The 20,389-nt window shown below is 41.5% G+C and overlaps 1 protein-coding gene across 2 annotated transcripts in view; it reads right to left on the bottom strand.

The window, feature by feature from the left end:
* prkcaa (protein kinase C, alpha, a) overlaps positions 1 to 20,389 on the bottom strand; it is a 205,196-nt gene that overhangs the window by 66,454 nt on the left and 118,353 nt on the right. For both annotated transcript variants that reach the window (XM_015968942.3, XM_070550006.1), the window contains exons 5-8: positions 18,101 to 18,229; positions 3,456 to 3,612; positions 3,210 to 3,344; positions 2,245 to 2,338 (exon numbers count right to left, since the gene is read on the bottom strand). In XM_015968942.3, coding sequence (XP_015824428.1) covers positions 2,245 to 2,338; positions 3,210 to 3,344; positions 3,456 to 3,612; positions 18,101 to 18,229 — 515 coding nt within the window. The remainder of the gene's footprint in view (positions 1 to 2,244; positions 2,339 to 3,209; positions 3,345 to 3,455; positions 3,613 to 18,100; positions 18,230 to 20,389) is intronic.

Genomic DNA, 20,389 nt, shown 5'->3' with positions numbered 1-20,389 from the left:
AATCGGGATTCGATCCCCAGACTCCCAGGTGAAAGTCACGTGCGCTAACCAGTCACGTAAACGGAGATCTCCCTTGTCCAAGTAGCCAGGGTGCGTTATCATTATCAGTGACGGGATGCTCACATTGTCACAGACGCATGACATTCTGTCTCAATCTGTCCCCCTGCTGATATTCTGCATTCCGTATTCTGCGCTTCAGGCTGTGTGTGGGGGTCTTGTTCGGTGTGAAAACGAAGCAGTACAAGTGATAATGCTGCAGGATTTCATCATTTTATCCTTCTCAGCAGCAGCACTGCAGGTGCTACCCATGTCCAAAATGTGCGTAAGCCAGGTCCTTAGTCAACTTAAAGTTGCGCAAATTTTTCCACCAAGTTTTCTTTCATAAATCCCGAAGTTTGTGTGGAAAGTTGCTTACGCAGTTTTCCGACCCCGTTTTGGCAAGCTTGATAAATGAGGCCCCTGACCGTAAACATGAGAGGAGACCGAGTAGTTTTCTGGTTCTGCAGACACACCGCGTCATAGCTCCGTGCTAAATGGTGGAATGCTGCCATGGCGTGATCTTTGATGATTGGATGAGTAAAATTTTGTAATTCTGAGAGTTCATGAAAAAGCGCACCAACACCAACTATGATGTGAGTAGAAATGTCTAAACACTGTATAGACGTTGGCCCTATTAAGGATTAAACCCAAACATGGCCACGGAACGCTCACCCCTCCCATTAGTTATCACCCCAGGTCACGTCCCCCGATAAGAAAACCCTCACTACCAGAGAAAACACCAATCACCGTTTTCTACGTTTTAATGTCTTTTGTCTTCCGTAGATACAAATAGTGTTTTTCATTTTGGGGACTTTGTGACTTTTTGGTAGTTTATCTTAACATTGAAGTGGTAGCAGCTGGCTGTTTCTCCTTCTCTGATTTTACTGAGTGGAGAACCTCTCACACCAGAGGTGTTCTGTTGCTAAATATGTGAGTGCGTTATGAATGGAGGACTGAGGGAAGTGCAGATGTGCTGCTGTTCGGTGAGACAGACAACCGCACCGTCCAATCGTTGCTTTTGGACTGAATCGAGGTTTTTAGTACCACTTAATTCATTTTTATATCCATAACATAATTATAGCTATACCACGTTAGAATGCTGTTAAAGTTAAAGTCCCATTAACTCATCACAAACTGGTGAAATTCATCTTTACATTTGACCCAGTCCTCGTGGGGAGCAGTGAGCTGCAGCTGCGGCTGCGCTCGGGAACTATTTGGTGGTTTAACCCCCCAATCCAAGCCCTTAAAGCTGAGTTTCAAGCAGGGAGGCATTTGGTCTCATCGTTAAAGTCTTTGGTATGACCCGACTAGGATTCGAACCCCGATCTCCCAGACCGAGGGCGGATCAAATTTAAACTAGCTTGTTTTGCAGATTTGCCATGAAGCTTTAAGAAAAAAAATAACAATATTTTGTCTTCAATTTCACATTAGTCAAAGATTTGTTACTGAACTTTCAAAATATGCTGCAAACTAGATGAAGTATTCTATATTTTTTATTTTAAGAGATAGCTTTGCTGCTTTTTAAGTCTCTGTTTTGCATAATTTACACATTCAGTGACCATGCAAGTGTTATCTAAAGTATCAGTCACTGCCTTTTTTCATTCATAATCCACTAGATGTCAGAGTTGGATTAACAAACAGCTGCTGGTGGACAAAGGAACATGCTGCTGTACTCAAACACTGGAATGCATCTGATGTGAGAACAAAACGCTGCTGTCAACAAACACGATAAAATAATCATAGCAGAAACTAATTCTCAGACAGAAAGACAACAAGCTGCAGAAGGACTTCCAAAGCTGCCTACGGCTCTCACGCGGTTATTACTGCAACAGCTGTGCTGCGTGTGAAAATTTGATAATTGGGCTAAACATGCATTTGGGCTCAGGGTGGCAGGATCTGCCACGAAGGAGCTTAAAAAACAAATCTGCTCTATGTAAAAATCCCTTTGGATTAACACCATCAACACAATAGTATGACAGAAATGTTACTGATCCAGCGTTCCACCAGATATTTTTTTCATTTATGACAAAAGGTCATTCAGCACAAAAGAGAAGTTACCGAAAGAGACAAACAAAAAATTCATTTAGCTAAAGGTGGTCGTTCAAGGCGTAAAATGTAACGAGGTAAGATGACAAACATCCAGGGCAGATGTTGTTGACAAGTTAAAGTAAACTGTCAAAAACAGCATTTTAGTGAAAATCTCACCTCAAATTTCTCCCTCAGTTCCTCGTTACCATCGTCCTCCACAGAGATGGGGACGTTGTAGTACTCCCCCTCCTCCTGACACAATAACTTGTACCTGAAAAAGGAGCAGCAGGTTTACATGTTTCATCCTGGTTTTTGTGTCTCCTACTAGGCGCCAAAAGTGGCAGCCCAGTTTCTGTTTCGGCATGAATGCTTAAAGTTGCGTTGCACTTCTTACACAATAAAACAAAAAATTTAAAGGGGACAGTCACCTTTTGTGCTGTGTGGGTCTCTACAGCGGCTATACAAACTATATTATATATATATATGTGTACATCTCAGCTCTAAAGCCGATCTTCATCCGCATACGTCACACGTCACGTGATCAGGAAGCAGAAAATCCACCTGTTAGGAGATCATTTTGGGCCGCTGCTTTAAAAAAAGTGAGGCGCGAACCCGAAAAGCTTCTGCTGATCACAATTCAACATAAGATTATGAAAGAACGGCTAACGCTCGAAACGCGCGGATTCTTCCTGATGTAAGAGGTGAGAGTCTCCGCTTTGTTTTGGTTGTTTTGGCGTCGACATCATCCTAGCGCGCAACGTTCTGTGACTCTGAAAAAAAAAACTGTAAAAACGGTGAGAAACGCCGGCAGCGAATGAGTTAATAAAGCAGCTTCCACCACCCCAGCACAGGCCCAAGGTGCTGTACACTAACACAGAACAACAAGAATAATAAAACAGGAAAAAGGAAAAGGAAGACAAGACACACTTGAAGAACAATCTAAGTGAAAAATAAGTTATAAAATCCAATGACGAATGACTATCAAAGCTCAAGGAGACTCATGACTAATATCAAATATCAAAAAAAGTCCTATGTCCCCTTTAACAATTTTTTTTTACGAACAAAGGCAAACTCTTTCTTTAATTTACTGCTCCCGGACTTGAAACATTTGTAATGAGTTTCCGTCAGGAATTGAACATTACCAGCCACAGACTGATGACTTCATGAGTTCTGACACTCCAAAGGAAAGGGACCCCATGAAGTCATTCCTGGTGGTCCGGTCCCAGTCCCACACTTCCACAGACAGCCTGCGGTCTTTGTCTGAAGGCTTCAGCTTGCTGCACAAAACATTATAGCCATTAAAATTTGAAAATAAACATTGCATGTTTTACAACAGAAAAATATATTTGCATTTTATACGTTTTTACTTTATGGTCGGACATGCTTACAAAGTAAAGGTCTCATTCCATCTGGGGTTGAGGTTGGAGCGGATCGTTTTGGTCTTCTGCTTGGTCTCGTTTTTGGGATCTGGTATGAGCTTCAGTTTGACATATGGATCAGATAGGCCATTGGGGTCCATGGGTATGAGGTTTTTGCCTTCACTTACTGCAAAAATAACAATAAACATGCCTACATGAGCTGAAGTGAACAACATCATGTTCCATGTTTGACATAATAAAATGAAGCTGCTGCTGGAGATAGCACACGTCAGTTCCAAGAGGCTTTTAGTGAGAGAGAGAGAGAGAGAGAGAGAGAGAGAGAGAGAGAGAGAGAGAGAGAGAGAGAGAGAGAGAGAGAGAGAGAGAGAGAGAAAGATCAACAGGTGAACATCAACAGAATAGAGCCCCGGTGTTTAGAATCAAACGGTGAGTCACAGCATATGAGGATGTTTTCTGTGTGAAATGTAATGGGACCAGTGAGTCAGAAATACAAGCTGTGTCATGCATGAGAAGGTGAAGGCTCTCCACTGGCCCTCTCCTATTAAGTAAACAAGAGCACATGAGGGATATTAACACTCCATTAGCCTTGAACTCTGGAAAAAAGCCAGGCGTCCACCACACACACACACACACACACACACACACACACACACACACACAGACAAGCATATATGTACATGCTCTGTTGGCAGAATGAGACCCAACATGAAGAACTCCCTGTTGGAACCTTAGAAGGTAAAGAAATTTGCATGCATACAGGTGCTGGCCAGTAAATTAGAATATCATCAAAAGGTTGAAAATATTTCAGTAATTCCATTCAAAACGTGAAACTTGTACATTATATTCATGCAATGCACACAGACCAATGTATTTCCAATGTTCATTACATTTAAATTTGATATTCATAAGTGACAACTAATGAAAACTCCAAATTTGGTATCTCAAAAAATTAGAATATTCTGAAAAGGCTGAATATAGAAGACACCTGCTGCCACTCTAATCAGCTGATTTACTCAAAACACCTGCAAAGGCCTTTAAAAGGTCCCTCAGTCTTGTTTTGAAGGCACCACAATCATGGGGAAGACTTCTGACTTAACAGCTGTCCAAAAGACAATCATTGACACCTTGCACAAGGAGGGCAAGACACAAAAGGTGATTGCTAAAGAAGCTGGCTGTTCGCAGAGCTCTGTGTCCAAGCACATTAACAGACAGGCGAAGGGACGGAAAAAATGTGGTAGAAAAAAGTGTACAAGCTCTAGGGATAACCGCACCCTGCAGAGAATTGTGACGACAAACCCATTCAAAAATGTGGGGGAGATCCACAAAGAGTGGACTGCAGCTGGAGTCAGCGCTTCAAGAACCACCACGAGGAGACTCATGAAAGACATGGGATTCAGGTGTCGCATTCCGTGTGTCAAGCCACTCTTGAACAAGAAACAGCGCAAGAAGCGTCTCGCCTGGGCCAAGGACAAAAAGGACTGGACTGATGCTGAGTGGTCCAAAGTTATGTTTTCTGATGAAAGCAAGTTCTGCATTTCCTTTGGAAATCAAGGACCCAGAGTCTGGAGAAAGAGCGGAGAAGCACAGAATCCACGTTGCATGAGGTCCAGTGTAAAGTTTCCACCGTCAGTGATGGTGTGGGGTGCCATGTCATCTGCCGGTGTTGGCCCACTCTGTTTCCTGAGGTCCAGGGTCAATGCAGCCGTCTACCAGGAAGTTTTAGAGCACTTCATGCTTCCTGCTGCTGACCAACTTTATGGGGATGCAGACTTCACCTTTCAACAGGACTTGGCACCTGCACACAGTGCCAAAACCACCAGCACCTGGTTCAAGGACCATGGTATCCCTGTCCTTGATTGGCCAGCAAACTCGCCTGACCTTAACCCCATAGAAAATCTATGGGGTATTGTGAAGCGGAGGATGCAATACGCTAGACCCAACAATGCAGAGGAGCTGAAGACGACTATCAGAGCAACCTGGGCTCTCATAACACCTGAGCAGTGCCACAGACTGATCGAGTCCATGCCACGCCGCATTACTGCAGTTATTGAGGCAAAAGGAGCCCCGACTAAGTATTGAGTGCTATACATGCACATTCTTTTCATGTTCATCCTTTTCAGTTGGCCAACATTAGAGAAACAAACATTTTTTCATTGGCCTTTAGAATATTCTAATTTTCTGAGATACCAGATTTGATGTTTTCATTGGTTGTCACCTATAAATATCAAAATTAAACGTAATAAACATCGGAAATACATTGGTCTGTGTGCATTGCATGAATATAATGTACAAGTTTCACGTTTTGAATGGAATTACTGAAATATTTTCAACCTTTTGATGATATTCTAATTTACTGGCCAGCACCTGTATTTTCATTTGAAGCCAAAACTCCAGTAAAAAAAATCAGTTGCAAACTTTTCATTTAGCTGTTTTTTTTTTTCAGACGCATCACACGGGTCAAGCCTTTGTATCCCACCACCTTTTGCCTTCCTGTGCAGCACCTGTGCCGGAGGATTTGTGTGCTGAGCGACGATAGCGAGGTGTTAAGGAGGAAGCTGCTGCTGGAGATGGCACACGTCAGTTCCAAGAGGCTTGCAGAGTATAAGGACAGTTAAGGTGTAGGAAGATTATTGATCGTTCCTAAACTGGCCGTCCTCTGCTTTCTCAGAAATCCAGTGTTGTGTCAATATCTGCGTGCTGAGTTTGGACCTGAACGAACGCTACACAATTCACAGAACAGGAAAGCTCAAGAGTACAAGAGTGAGCCGAATAATAGTTCAATTGGCTCCATTTCAGATCATTCGTTCATATTTCAACAGCACGACAACTAGAATTTAGTTAAATAAAAAGTGTTTGGCCTGCTGTAGCCCTGGAAAAAAAATATTGTGGCATCATTTTTACTGTCATCTCTCATCACACCGATGAAACAGAAGAAAGCATTTCAGAGTCAGTTTTCATTTTCCAAAGAAATCTTCCTGAAAATCCAGGAAATACATCCAGGCAGAGATCAATTAGCATGAGATTTACCGCATATTTGCTTAAGAGAGACTTTAGATACCTACTGATGTAACTTATATAATCATCTCCAGTAAATGATGTTTAACTTTTACTTCGCGGATCATGAACGTCATGTTTTGCTTTTTACAGAGAGAGGTCATGTGTATGCAAAAGTCCGTGCACTCGAATGACATTCCTAAATAAAAGGGACATTTTGCTTGTTTGGTGGCCAGTTCTGTGGAATTGAGGGGGCGACCAACCATGATGTCATTTATCTAAAATGTTTTTGACTAATCATCTTGCTCAGAAAAAGGTTGAAATATTCCTTCATATAAAAATAATTATTATTTAATAATATTTTTATTGATTGATATTATTATTAATATTATTAATATTTTCTCACAGTTCTCAGAAGCGTTATTGTATTTCCAGTTATTACCAGTAGGGGGTGATCTAGACTCTAATTCAGCTCAGTCAGAGTTTCAGACACAAATCTAACAAGTTGAAAACCTGCAGCAGTTCTGATTTCTAACTGCAGTTTCAGAAATATCACTGATAGTCTGTGTGTGGTTTTGACATAATCCATTTATAAATGTGGCTGCTGAGTTCGTAAAACAATTTTATTCAAAAGAAAATCAGAAAACACTGAACATTTTTTGGCCTGCTGCTGGTTATCATCATAATATTAAAAGCACATTTAGTGACATTTTCTCTCTCCGACAAAATAATTTTTGCAACAAGAAACTTAAATTTCCTTCATTATTCAAAATAAAACAAGCCAAAAATGAATATTGGTCATTTACTGTTTCTTTTCTTGCCAATTTATTCAGAAAGAGGCAAAAATAAATAAATAAATAAAAAGAAGGGGAGATGTGAGGGGGCATTTTATTTTGAAAGGCTGAAGCATGTGTTTAAAGCGTACAGTCTATGGTTTAAAGCTGCATGAGTGCACAAGCTGAGAAAACAGAGCAGAGGCAGGACAACACACCGGGAATACCAACAAGAGGACTTCTGGGAGTCTGGCAGCATTCGTCCCACGACAGCATTCAGCTGTTCTCTGAACTCCATGGAGATTCAGCAGAAAGCAAAGTCTCTGTGTGTGTTTGTGTGTTAATATGTTAGAGGAAAGGCTGATGGGCCTAAAATCCCCGGGAAAATTCCTCCTGCATGATGTCATTTACACACAAGTTTGCCTAAGTTGTCTGCTGCTGTTTTGGCCATAAAATGTGTTTGAGAAAATAAAGCTTTCAGAGAAATAATCTAAATGTGTTTCTATTATTTCATGTGATATGTTGGAAGTTAAGGTATCTCTGGAAACACCTCCCAAAACTAACACAGAGACTATTTGGAGACTGTATTTAATCTGTGCACATATTTACAGAGACACTGATGCGTCGTATTCAGCCGACACTCCTTCATAAATGATGTTTGTCCTTCTCCTCCCTGTGCAAACACACGGCCTGCTAACTTTAAACCACAAAACTCACCCGTCCTCACATCTGAAAGCTCCGCTGCACTTCCCTCAAAAATGACCAACAGCTCTTTTCTTTGTACATCAGTAAACAGGAAGTGAGGTGTCAATGTCTGCAGAGCATTTAGTGTCTATGATTTGTATAATGCTTCTTTCACTTGCTGCCAGTGATGAAAGAGATTCTGATGTGCTTGTCCTTTTGCTGGAGGTTGTACTCCCAGGGATTTTTGACCCTAATGGCCATCCATTGGTAAGGTCTTGCTCAAACACACACACACACACACACACACACACACACACACACACACACACACACACACACACACACACACACACACACACACACGCACACAAAATAACGCTTGCTTGCAATGATTTAGATATGTACTGCCTCCTATCGCCAGGGAAAATACACATTGTCACTTTAAAGACAATGTTTTTGATGTTTTCTTACAGCGTTATTTAGAGCTGCCCCTGTAGAGGATGCAGATGATGGGACTAAATGGGAGACCAGATTCGCTGTTGTCAGTTGCAAAACCATTACTGGCTGGAGGATGTTCACACAGTAAATGAGGTAAAACTTGTTTTCTGTTTCACTTTTTATTTATTATTATTGTTACTGTTATTATTATTATTATTATTATTATTATTATTATTATTATTATTATTATTATTAAATCAGAAACGTCACTCCACCTTCATAAAGTTAAATGCCGGGTACCCCGACTAACCCACAAACCTTACCACTTTACATGCTAATAAGTAGCTCAAAGCTACTTAAACAACAAGTCGTCTCCAACTGAGACGTTTGTGAAACAGCTGAAGCACATTTGGATTTGGAGGAAAACAGAAAGATGGGTTTTATATCTGCAGAGCTGGATGAAACAACAAGGGACCAAAAGAAAATGTAATTATTAACACTGTCTTTCACATCGTCCCAAAGGAACAGCCTGCACCAAGGGGACCATGTCCTCATCCTCACACAGAGTAGAGAATAAATAAGAAACTAAAGGGAAAACACACTCTCCCAAGGGACTGCCTCTACTTGGGATGTGTGCGTCACATAAATGAACAATAGTGTAACAGACAGAAAACAGGAGGGTGGCTTCCTCAGCACCAATAGACAGAGGAGACATTTGTGTTGGAACACAAAGTAGAAGACAACAAACTCCACTGGAGAAAAAGAAGGCGTTTGTTTTCCTCAGCAGAAACCCTAGTTCCTTTCACTCCACCAAATAAAACCCAAAGTGTCAAAAATGCACAAATCTCTCATTATTTCTGCATGACTTGTTTTTTAATCTAGTCTGTTTGTCGGTCTTTGTTAGCCTGCTTAGAGTTCTTGTACGGCCTTAAAGGACCAGCTGCTCCCTCTGGCATCCGTGCCACTTCCTGCAACGCATTAGAAATCAGAGTCCATCTTCACTCAGCGCTGAGTGTTTGATTAGGAGTTACCAGTAGTTGTCGTTTTATCCTCACTTAGGAGCTCTAGCTTCCTCTCTAGAAGCACAGGCTTTTACAATCTTAGGAGACAGCTCTGCAGTTATCTGCATAAAAATCCTCCTGTGTCCCAAAATGCACCTGAAACTTAAATCAAAGGCAATATTTAATCAAGGATTACATGAAAACCTTTAATAAAATACTTGGTTACATTGTAAAATTAAATAATTATAGTTTTCAGATTAAATTTGAGCTTGCGTAGTGGTTGCCCCAAATTCCTGATGCAGACTTTCTGCATGGAGGTTTTATCCGGAGACTCCGGCTTCCTCCCACAGGCCAGAGTTAAGAAAATGAGAGAGTGATGACACTGATTGATATTTTCTGATTTGGACACATAAAAAGGCCAAACGTGTGTTTTTTTTTCTATTTGTCATGTAAATCAGTCATATATGAGGAAAACTGTGCCATCAGCATCTTAAATATCAAATATGTTTAATTTAGTGGTGATTTCAGAAAATGAAGCAAACAACGTTGTTTGTTCTGTGTTTTCTATCCAGTCTAATTTTTTGTGGTTCTTCCATCATTCAGACTAAATAGAGAATAGAGCCTTCATCGTCCAGGTCTTCGCAGATAAATGGAAGTGACTCCAACAACTATGGCGGTGCTCTGACGACGGCGGCCGTGAATACCGAAGCAAGTCAGCAAAGGTAAAAACAAGCTATATTTATTCTGTGCATGATGAAGAACCACAAAAAAAAAAATGAAATGGGACAAGCTAGCCAGCAACTTTAGCTAAGTAGTCAATCTTAGTTCAAAGATTTTTAGTCATGTAGGTTTTGTGTTTTCACTATCAGAGTTCAGCCGATCATCGGTCATGTCAGCCGTTGTTTCTCCGTTAAAAACCAGCCTTTCCAGGAATTTGCTAGGATGTCAGCATACCCCTGAGCGAGTGATGTCACTGATCAGTATCAAAAGGCATACACGAACATTAATAACTAAAAAAACGTTTATTCTGTCAAAGTCAGGGACAGGAAGAGCGGCTGTGTGATGTAAAAACATGAGTCTAATGACCTGAAGAAGAGCAGACTTTTAAGGCGCTTTGTAGGAAACCAAAGAGCAGTGAAAATGACATCAGTGTAAAAGGATTTCCACAACATTTTTGGGCTTAGATGGTTTAGAAACAGCGATTTTAAAGATCCGTAAACATTCCTTTTTTTCCTTCAATTGCTCCTCATCAGCAGCTCTATTAATTTAACAACTGCTGGTTGTGTGGTGACGTCTGAGGATAGGATTTCCTACTGAGTTACAACCAATCAGCAAGAGCAACAACTCTACTGAGTACATGCCCCAGTTCAAGTACTTGGTTGGCTCCTGAAATGGGCTGAAAAGTGATTATTTCTGAAAAAATGGAGACATGTGCATGTCACGATCCAGTCAGAACGTGGACACGGGCAAAAATTTGTATCAAATTAGAAAGTAACAGTGCAAAATGTTACATTTTTATTAGGGATGCACCGATGGATCGGCATTTGATCCCAATCGGCCGATAGCGCCCCTAAAGGTTTTGATCGGAGTTTTCAAAATAGATCAAAGCAGACCGATCAGGTAGGGTTGTCACGGCAACCGATGTAGCGGTAAACCCCGGTAAAAAAAAGTTGACAATAATAATAACCGTCTTGTTTAAAAAAAACTGTATTATCGCGGTGGGTTACCGTGGCTGCGGTGTAGGCGCGTTGACCCTTACCAGCCACCGTATCATCTGCTGAAGTTGCCGGCGGCACATGCTCACTTTGTTGTTTACAACCAAAACTTTCTTGAAGCTAAAGTTGAAATAATGGCCAGAGGAGGAGACGGCAGCACTCGGGACATTTATTATCCCTCAAAGAAGACAAAATGGGAAGTACGGGCATGTTTTGGATATTTGAAGAATGCCGAGGGAGTTTATAGAAGACGGGCGGCTATCCTGTTTGCAGCACGTGCAGAAAAAGTGTCTGTGAAAGGCAGCAACGCTTCTAATCTCATGACACATCTGCGTGACCATCACCCACAACTCTACAGCCAACGCAAGGCAAGCTAACGTTAGCGTTTTAGCTAAAATGCGTGATCCGAGGATTTGGGTTGAGGGAGAAAGCAACGAGTCGCTATATAAAGCAGCCGCAGCGCCGCTACCTGCATATAAACCGTGTCGCGGACACCGCCATGTTGAAATGACGCTATGCATTACGGGGCTCCCAGGGGCAGATAAGAGTTGGTCTCTCTCCGAGAATAATTATGAATTTAACAACGATTACTGCCTGATGACATTTTCCCACATCTGCAAAGCTCACTGGAAGGACACAAACCGAGGACAATATTTTCCTGATATAGGGTTTATTACTCAAGTAAGGGTAAAAAAGTATCTGATTAGAAGGCTACTTGAGTACTGAGTATCATCTGATCTAATATTTTTAAATGATGACATCAAACAGACATAAAATAAGAAGTTATGGGCAAATATTGGTATTTTAAAGACTAAAGGGAAAAAATGTAAACAAATAAACAACATAATTACAAAATAACACATTTTAGGCAAAATTTAGACACAAACTGAGGACAATATTTCCTGACATACAGGGTTTATGTATTTGTGTGAAAATGTAGCACGTTTAAAAAAAATACCGCGATAATACCGAAAACCGTGGTAATTTTGGTCACAATAACCGTGAGGTTAAATTTTCACACTGTGACAAACCTAATACAGACCATTTTAGATTAGGTTACATTTCCTTTATTCCCAGATTATGTAGTTTGTAGCACTCATTATAATGTTGTAGAAAATTTCTGGCCAATCCACGTGATCGGTATCGGTGATCGGTGATCAGCATTCTTTGATATCGGTGTAGGTGATCGGCAGCAAAAAACCTGATTGGTGCATCCCTAATTTTTATTATGCTATGATAAGAAATTCAGATGTTTCCCTTTTTTTTTTTTTTTTTTTTGTCGAAGCTACAATTAATCTGAAGTGGAACCAAAGGGCTGTTTGTGGCCCCAGAGCTGCAGATTACTCAAGCTCCACATTTAAAGTCATTCATCAAGTAAAACATTTTGTGGAACTTGTGTCTAAATTATAGATTTGCAGAAGCTTTTGTGCTTAAAATGAATAAGAGAACATAAAAGTATTTCTATAAACACAACAACTATGTTACACAGTAAGTGTGTGCACATCCAATTGGATCGAATTAGTGTTTGTGAAAAAGGTGAAACAATCCAAACTTCTAGACCGACGTCCACGGCACTTCCTTGTTATTCTGCATCTCCATGCAACACAGTCCTGTTGTCTGGCTGTCTGCAAGACGTCTACAGCAGCTAATGTAATCTGAAATGCAATCTGGCCTGATTTGGCTGCAGGCTGGTACAGCAGGTCTACACAAACGCACCTACACACAGGCACAAGACCGAAAACACAAGAACAGCATCAGATAGCTCAGAGATACCTGAGAGTCAGTAAAGCAAACTAAGCGCTGTCATTGATAATGGTTGGTACCCACCCCAACCGTGTATTTCACACCTCCATCTTAAAGTGTGAAATCCAAATATAGAGTAAAAACAGGGTGTGTGTGTGTGTGTGTGTGTGTGTGTGTAACCTCAAACCTTTCATTATAATGATTTGCTAGATATGTAGAGAATTTTCTAAAGAAGTGCACACGCAGGCTGAATACTGACAGAAATATTAGTCTGGAATGTTTTTGAAAAAATGCAGCCAAAAATCCCAGAAGGATCGCATCAGCTGTTGACTATAAACCAGATGAGGCGAGAGAGGAATTTGTCAACAGGCCTGTTTTTCAATCAGAAAACAGAAAATGCCTGAATCAGCATGAAAAACTGATTCTTTAATGTCTTAAAGAAATAAATCATCTAATGAGCCAAATCTTGAAAACTGCCTGCATAAAAACATGTGGGTGCAGCAACATAGCTCAGATCATCTGCAGTGTACAAGTTTCATGTTGGTTTGGTATCAAAAAGTTGACCATGCTTCCTTTGGATTTTGTGGATCGGGTTAAATTATAATTTAAGAATGTCTCAGTGAATGTGATAAAAACGTTTTTTTGAGCAGAAAGGGTCTGAAGATTGAAAGACAAAAGACGGGATGCATATTTGTTAGCACTGTTGCCTCGCCGCAAGAAGGTTGCAGGTTTGAAACTCAGCTGTGGCCTTTCTGCGTGGAGTTGTCCACAAGATGTCCCTCGTTCTAGGTGTCGTACTCGCGGGGACCGGGCTTTCTCAGTCCTAGCACCGTCACTCTGGAACCAGTTGCCACCCTCAGTTAGGCTGTCCCCATCTCTGCCAGTCTTCAAGAGTCGCCTAAAAACCCACCTCCTCCGCTTGGCGTTTCCTGAACATGTTTGAATTTGGCCTCTTTTATGTTGATTTGATCTCACAGTTTTCATTGGTTCACTTTTTCCCTTGTTTTACACATTTGTCTTCTACTAGAATGTTTCACCTTTTTTGTAATTTGTAATCTGTAATTTGAATTGCTTTTATTTTCTGATTTACTCACTTTATTTAACTTTGTACTGTACCATGTTCAGTGCCTTGGGCTTCCTGACAGGGTTGCGGAAGGCGCTTTATAAATAAAGGTTTGATTGATTGATTTGCATGTTCTCCCCGTGCGTGCGTGGGTTTCCTCCGGGTACTCCGGTTTCCCCACAGAACAGATCTCAACATGCCCTATAGATTCACAATTGTACGTCACTTTGGATAAAGTGTTAGCCATAAAATAAACATGAACATAAATGAATAAAATTAATTAAAAACAAAAACATATATATAAAATTGAAGAAAAGGCAATAATACAAATGGAAAAACAACACAAAAGATTTAAAGTTGCTATGGCAAATTTGGAAAACGAATTAGCTTAAAGGGACTTTATGGAGTTTTGAATTTTTATGCTCGCGATCGCCCCCTCAGGCCAAAAGCGTAACGGCAGCTTCAATGGTAGGCTCGTGCACGAGGTGCGCATGCTGCACGTGCACACTCCTTAACAAAAATAACAGCTGAGACAGTCCTGTGTGTGTGTGTGTGTGGGGGGGGGGGGGGGGGGGGGGGGGAGGACAGAGGACAGGAGAACACACAGCTAATTAATTAAATAATGTGGTTCTGTACCTTTCTCTTCAGCACAGCCGACAAAGGTTTATGATGGGTCAGTCCTCCTGCATGCTCAGATCATTCCCTTCCCTTGCTTGAAAAATTGTTCTAAAATGAAAGTTGAACCCACATCTTTTTTATCTGTGAATTCAATGCCGTTCAGCGAGTCTCAAATAAAAATTTGGGCATCTTACTGTAAAAAATATACCATTAATGTAAAAAAGAAACTATGTTCACATCAAAAATCGAAACCGGGTCTTCCGCACAAGAGTCCGACATATTACTAGGTGAGCTAAAGCACCAGTGACATCTTTTGTATCTGTAGTATTTATATCCTTGATGACAGCTGAAACAACGTTCAAAGAACGGTTCAGAGCGAAAATGGCTATTTTGTTGCTAATTTGCAGGAAATATCTAGAAGAAAGTAGCTAAGGGTCCTCAGAAATGTAGTTAGGTTCATCACTAGGCGTTAGGAACAGCGACAAAGTCGCTGAGTTGGCACTGCCTCTCTCTCTGCTGCTAAAGCTGCGGATAGCAAATGCTACGGGCGATGCCTGAGCGTGAACGCGCATGAAGCAGCCTGCTCGACCCGAGCATCTCTCTTTTTCTGTGATTTTACAGAAAAACAGGCAATCACAGTAAAAATGCCAGGGCTCATTCTACAGGACCAGGGCATTGCAGGAGAATGTATGAAGAAGACATTTATTATTTCTATACATGTTTTGGCTGTCAAACTTCCATAATGCCCCTTTAAAACATTTTTTCATGCCTCTTAACAAAGTTCTAACATAGTAAAGCTATAAATATATTGTAGAGATTAAAAAAATAAAATTAAATAATGAAGTGGTGCTCTCGCATTTGTCTAAAAATCTCCACCAATAACACGTTTTGAACCAAATGCAACTATTGGACCATCCGGTTGTTGGTCTAGCTGGACTGCAGCACTCCCGCACTTCCCTGGGTCCTCCATTCATCACACACTCATGTATTCAGCAACAGAACACCACTGGTGTGAGAGGTTCTCCTATCAATAATCTCAGAAGGAGAAATGGGTGGCTACTTCAACTTTAGGACAAACTACCAGAGTGCCAAAAAGAAAAGCACCATTTGAAGTCACAGACAACAAAAGACGTTTGGACCTAGAAATCGGGACTGGTGTTTCCGGTTCTGGCAGAAACATTTAAGATAGCGGTACTCACACCTGCTCCTGGTAAGCTAGTATGCAGTATGTTTTCCTTGTTTCCCTGCTCAACACACCTAATTCAGTGGTTGAATCACCTGTGCAGCAGCTCATCAAGCTCTTCGGAGGCCTGTCAATCACCTGCTGATTGAAGTCAGGTGTGCTGATGCAGAGTTCAAACTAAAACATTCTGGATACCGGCCCTTCAAGACAATGAGTGAGTATCACTGATCTAGGAGAAGATACCAGAAAGGAGGGGTAAGTGTTCCATGTCCATGTTTGCATTTATAGCTTAGCTTGTTCTGTAGTTTTACTAAAGAAGTGAAAGCATTCACCCAGCTGGTCCCGAGGTCACAAAATCACCAGAGTATCTCAAGTCCCAGAAGTTCACCCAAAAGTGATGGGAAACAAGACAGAAGGATCCAAAAGGTCTCAGGTTTATTTTCTGTTCTGATTATTTACAGAGGCGTCACAGGTTTATTTTTTATTTTTTTACTTGTTAAGCAACTACAAATGTCTTTTATTCTGAAAGTTGCCGGATGTTCGCGACTTTGACTTCTTGTCTGCACTGACCTTAAATCCACAGTTTGACGTATTCATATAAAAAAGACTCGAAGTGAAAATTTTGTGGAGCAACACGACACTATGCTTCCGGGACGCGTCGCTTCGCTGCCGGTGGAAACACGCCAACTGACTATAGCAGTGGCTATTGTCACGGCCGGTGGAAAGCCATGGTTAAAAAAAACAGAAAACAAATGTATGTGCCTACTTGAGAGATAAAGTCTGTAACGAGGTGGAAATGAAAAGCAATCTAGCTGAAGGTAAGTGGTCAGACATCTGCATTAGCACGTATTTATTACCTGATCTGTTCATGATCCTCCAATTATTTTAGCTTCATTTTTGGCCGAAGCAAAAGGCAAAACTCACACTGAACACAGTGGTATGGTGAACTACGAGTCAAAACAAGAAACAAATGTCTGCTAAAACAGAAACTTCTACTTTATACAGTCATCAGTTTTCTATTATTCGTTTGGTGTTAGCTACACAATTCACCATTTCCTCAACCAATTACCTCTAATAAGTCTAATAAGACATTGGGGCTCAGAACCAGAGTTCTGTCGTGCACTGGCCTTTGTCTGATTATGTGTGTGTTCTGCACGCCGTCACCATTCTTCCAGCAAATGTGCTAATGCACTATCATCACACTAGGGTTTCAAAGCCTGCCTGGGTTAATGAAGCAAAACGTCCCAGAAATCTGCAGCTGCCACGTCGGAGGGACAAACGTTTAACAGATTATTCAGCTCAGACTAACCACCTTAGCGGGTCAGATGGTATTTGCCCCAAAAAGATAAATCAACGCTGGATGCAAAATCAACAATTCACAGATGCTTTTTAAAGCAGAACCTCCAATGAGATGAACTTTTCATTTTCTAATTTGGAACCAGGCCTAGCTAACATAGAGATAATTAGTTAAGAACATCAGGATTGCAGAATTACAGGTGGAAATCACAACTAATAAACTTTTTGGGTGACCTTTCTCTGCCTGCAGATTGTTTCATAGGGAGAGAAACTTCATCTTATATCAACATCCATGGTTTTCCTTTTGTTTCTGTCTATCAAACACATTAAACAGCTGCTGGAGGATCTGCAGAGACGTTCTGGTCCTGAACCATACACTCTGCATTCATTACACTGGATTAAAAACTGCTATTAATAACATCTCATTACATCCTTTAATGAGCTCTGCAGGTGTGTCTTTGAAACCCCAGGCATCAGTAATTGAAATGGCAGGGAGAGCATCTATAATCTAACAGTCTCCTAATAAATAAGACTTTGTCTTCTAGACGGAGGGCTCACATCCTGGGTTTGGGCAATTAGGCTGAGGAATAAATACATTTAGCACCTCACTGGTTTTTCCACAGGCAACTGTATCAGACAGTCCATCACACAGACGAAATGGTGACCGTTTAAAACACACCTCTGGTGGGGGGCAAGTTGGGAGCTACCGTCCAAACAGTTTTACCAAGAGAGCTCCGATCGATTTTTTTGCACCAAGATTATGTGAGTTTAGCATACTGATGGCTGAAAGTCAGGATGTTCTGATAGATTCACTCTATAAAGATCTGCGTTAGTTAAGGCAAAACTAATGATGAGGAAGCTTCAACTCGGGTTACTAAAGGCGAGATATCATTAGTATATTAGTAATGTCCTAATCAGGATTCTTTAATTCTGGTACAAATCTGACGTATTTAAGGTAAAAATCTGCTGATATGGACCTAATCTGATTCCTTAAGTAAAGCTCTTATAATAAAACAATGTTGGTTTCTTTGGAGGATCACGGTGTAGGGAGACAGTTTATCTACACAGAGGATAAACTGTCATATGCAAATGAACAACGTAGGCATTGGTAACAGCTAAGGATAAAAGGGAATCTATGAGTTCTACCTGTAACCTGCAGCTTGTCCTCGCTGACCTCACATTTGAGGTAAAGACGTCCTCTTCTTTCAGTGTGATCAGTTCCACAAAGGCTCGGCACGTTCATAACACACTGGTTATGGACGTTCATGTCACAGGCTGGTGGGACAAAGACAGGAGATGTCAGCAAACACAAATTTAACCCAAATCAAGCTAAACTGAACCAAGATGTTTGCAGAACGTAGCACAAGAAAACTAAATTCCCCATTTTAAAACTTTTTAAAAACAATTTCTTTTAGCAACCAATCACCATCTTTTAAAAAGTAATATGGACAATTACCTTCAGTATGGCCTTCTTTTATTGCACCTATTTCTCCAGATGCATTTAAAGGGACTTTACGGAGTTTTGAATTTTTATGCTCGCGATCGCCCCCTCAGGTCAAAAGTGTAACGGCAGCTTCAATAGTAGGCTCGTGCACGAGGCACGCATGCTGTACGTGCACACTCCTTAACGAAAATAACAGCTGAGACAGTCAGCTCCGTGTGTGTGTGTGTGTGTGTGTGTGTGTGTGTGTGTGTGTGTGTGTGTGTGTGTGTGTGTGTGTGTGTGTCCAGGAGGACAGAGGACAGGAGAACGTGCAGCTAATTAATGAAATAATTTGGTTCTGGACTTTTCTCTTCAGCACAGCCGACAAAGGTTTATGATGGGTCAGTCCTCCTGCATGCTCAGATCATTCCCTTCCCTTGCTTGAAAAATTGTTCCAAAATGAAAGTTGAACCCACATCTTTTTTATCTGTGAATTCAATGCTGTTCGGCGAGTCTCAAATAAAAATTTGGGCATCTTACTGTAAAAAAATATACCATTAATGTAAAAAATAAACAGGCGGATTGGTTCGGCGTCTGCAGTGATGCGGACGCTGAGCCGATCTGTCGTGGTGAAGAGGGAGCTGAGCCAGAAAGCCAGGCTCTCGATTTACCGGTCGATCTACGTCCCAATCCTCACCTATGGTCATGAGCTTTGGGTAATGACCGAAAGAACGAGATCGCGGATACAAGCGGCCGAAATGAGTCTCCTCCGTAGGGTGGCCGGGCTCAGCCTTAGAGATAGGGTGAGGAGCTTGAACATTCGGGAGGGACTCGGAGTAGAACCGCTGCTCCTCCGGATCGAAAGGAGCCAGTTGAGGTGGTTTGGGCATCTGGTCAGGATGCCTCCTGGACGCCTCCCCGGGGAGGTGTTTCGGGCATGTCCTGCCGGCAGAAGGCCCCCGGGTCGACCCAGGACACGTTGGAGAGGTTACATCTCCAATCTGGTCCGGGAACGCCTTGGGGTCCTGCCGGAGGAGCTGGTGGACAAGGCCGGGGAGAGGACGGCCTGGAGCTCCCTAGTTGGGATGCTGCCCCCGCGACCCGGACCCGGATAAGCGGAGGAAGACGACGACGACGACGTAAAAAATAAACTCTAACTAAACCATATTCACATCCAGAATCTAACCCGGGTCTTCTGCACAGGAGTCCGACGTCTTACTAGGTGAGCTAAAGCACTAATGATGTTTTTTGTATCTGTAACATTTATATCCTTGATGACAGCTGAAACAACGTTCAAAGAACGGTTCAGAGCAAAAATGGCTATTTTGTTGCTAATTAGCAGGAAATATCTAGAAGAAAGTTCTACAGAAAGTAGCTAAGGGTCCTCAGAAATGTAGCTAGCTTTGTCACTAGGCGTTAGGAACAGCGACAAAGTGGCACTGCCTCTCTCTCTGCTGCTAACGCTACGGATAGCAAATGCTACGGGCGATGCCTGAGCGTGAACGCGCATGAAGCAGCCTGCTCGACCCGAGCATCTCTCTTTTTCTGTGATTTTACAGAAAAACAGGCAATCACAGTAAAAATGCCAGGGCTCATTCTACAGGACCAGGGCATTGCAGGAGAACGTATGAAGAAGACATTTATTATTTCTATACGTGTTTTGGCTGTCAAACTTCCATAATGCCCCTTTAATCTCATTTCATATTTGGCACAATAATTAAAGACTTGTTTATCCTAAAAGCTGCATGAGAGAGGAGATCACAAGATTACGACCCAGATTCAGCTTCGTGACGTTGTGCATACATGTCAGCCAGCTGAGCCGCCTAGCCCTGGATAGATAATGGTTACGTCATCATGTCACAAAAAGAAAAATGGTTATCGTGTTACTAAAGTCTTCATTAGAACATTTCATTCCAAATTTAGGATTTATTTTTATTAAGAGCTTTCACATTTAAGGTTGTGTGACTTTCTAAGTGAATAATGTCAACTCATCTTGACATTTTGAAAGCGTT

Source organism: Nothobranchius furzeri, chromosome 4 (assembly GCF_043380555.1).
Source record: "Nothobranchius furzeri strain GRZ-AD chromosome 4, NfurGRZ-RIMD1, whole genome shotgun sequence".
NCBI classification, from domain to species: Eukaryota; Metazoa; Chordata; class Actinopteri; order Cyprinodontiformes; family Nothobranchiidae; genus Nothobranchius; species Nothobranchius furzeri.
This window is presented reverse-complemented; position numbering and strand designations above follow the sequence as displayed.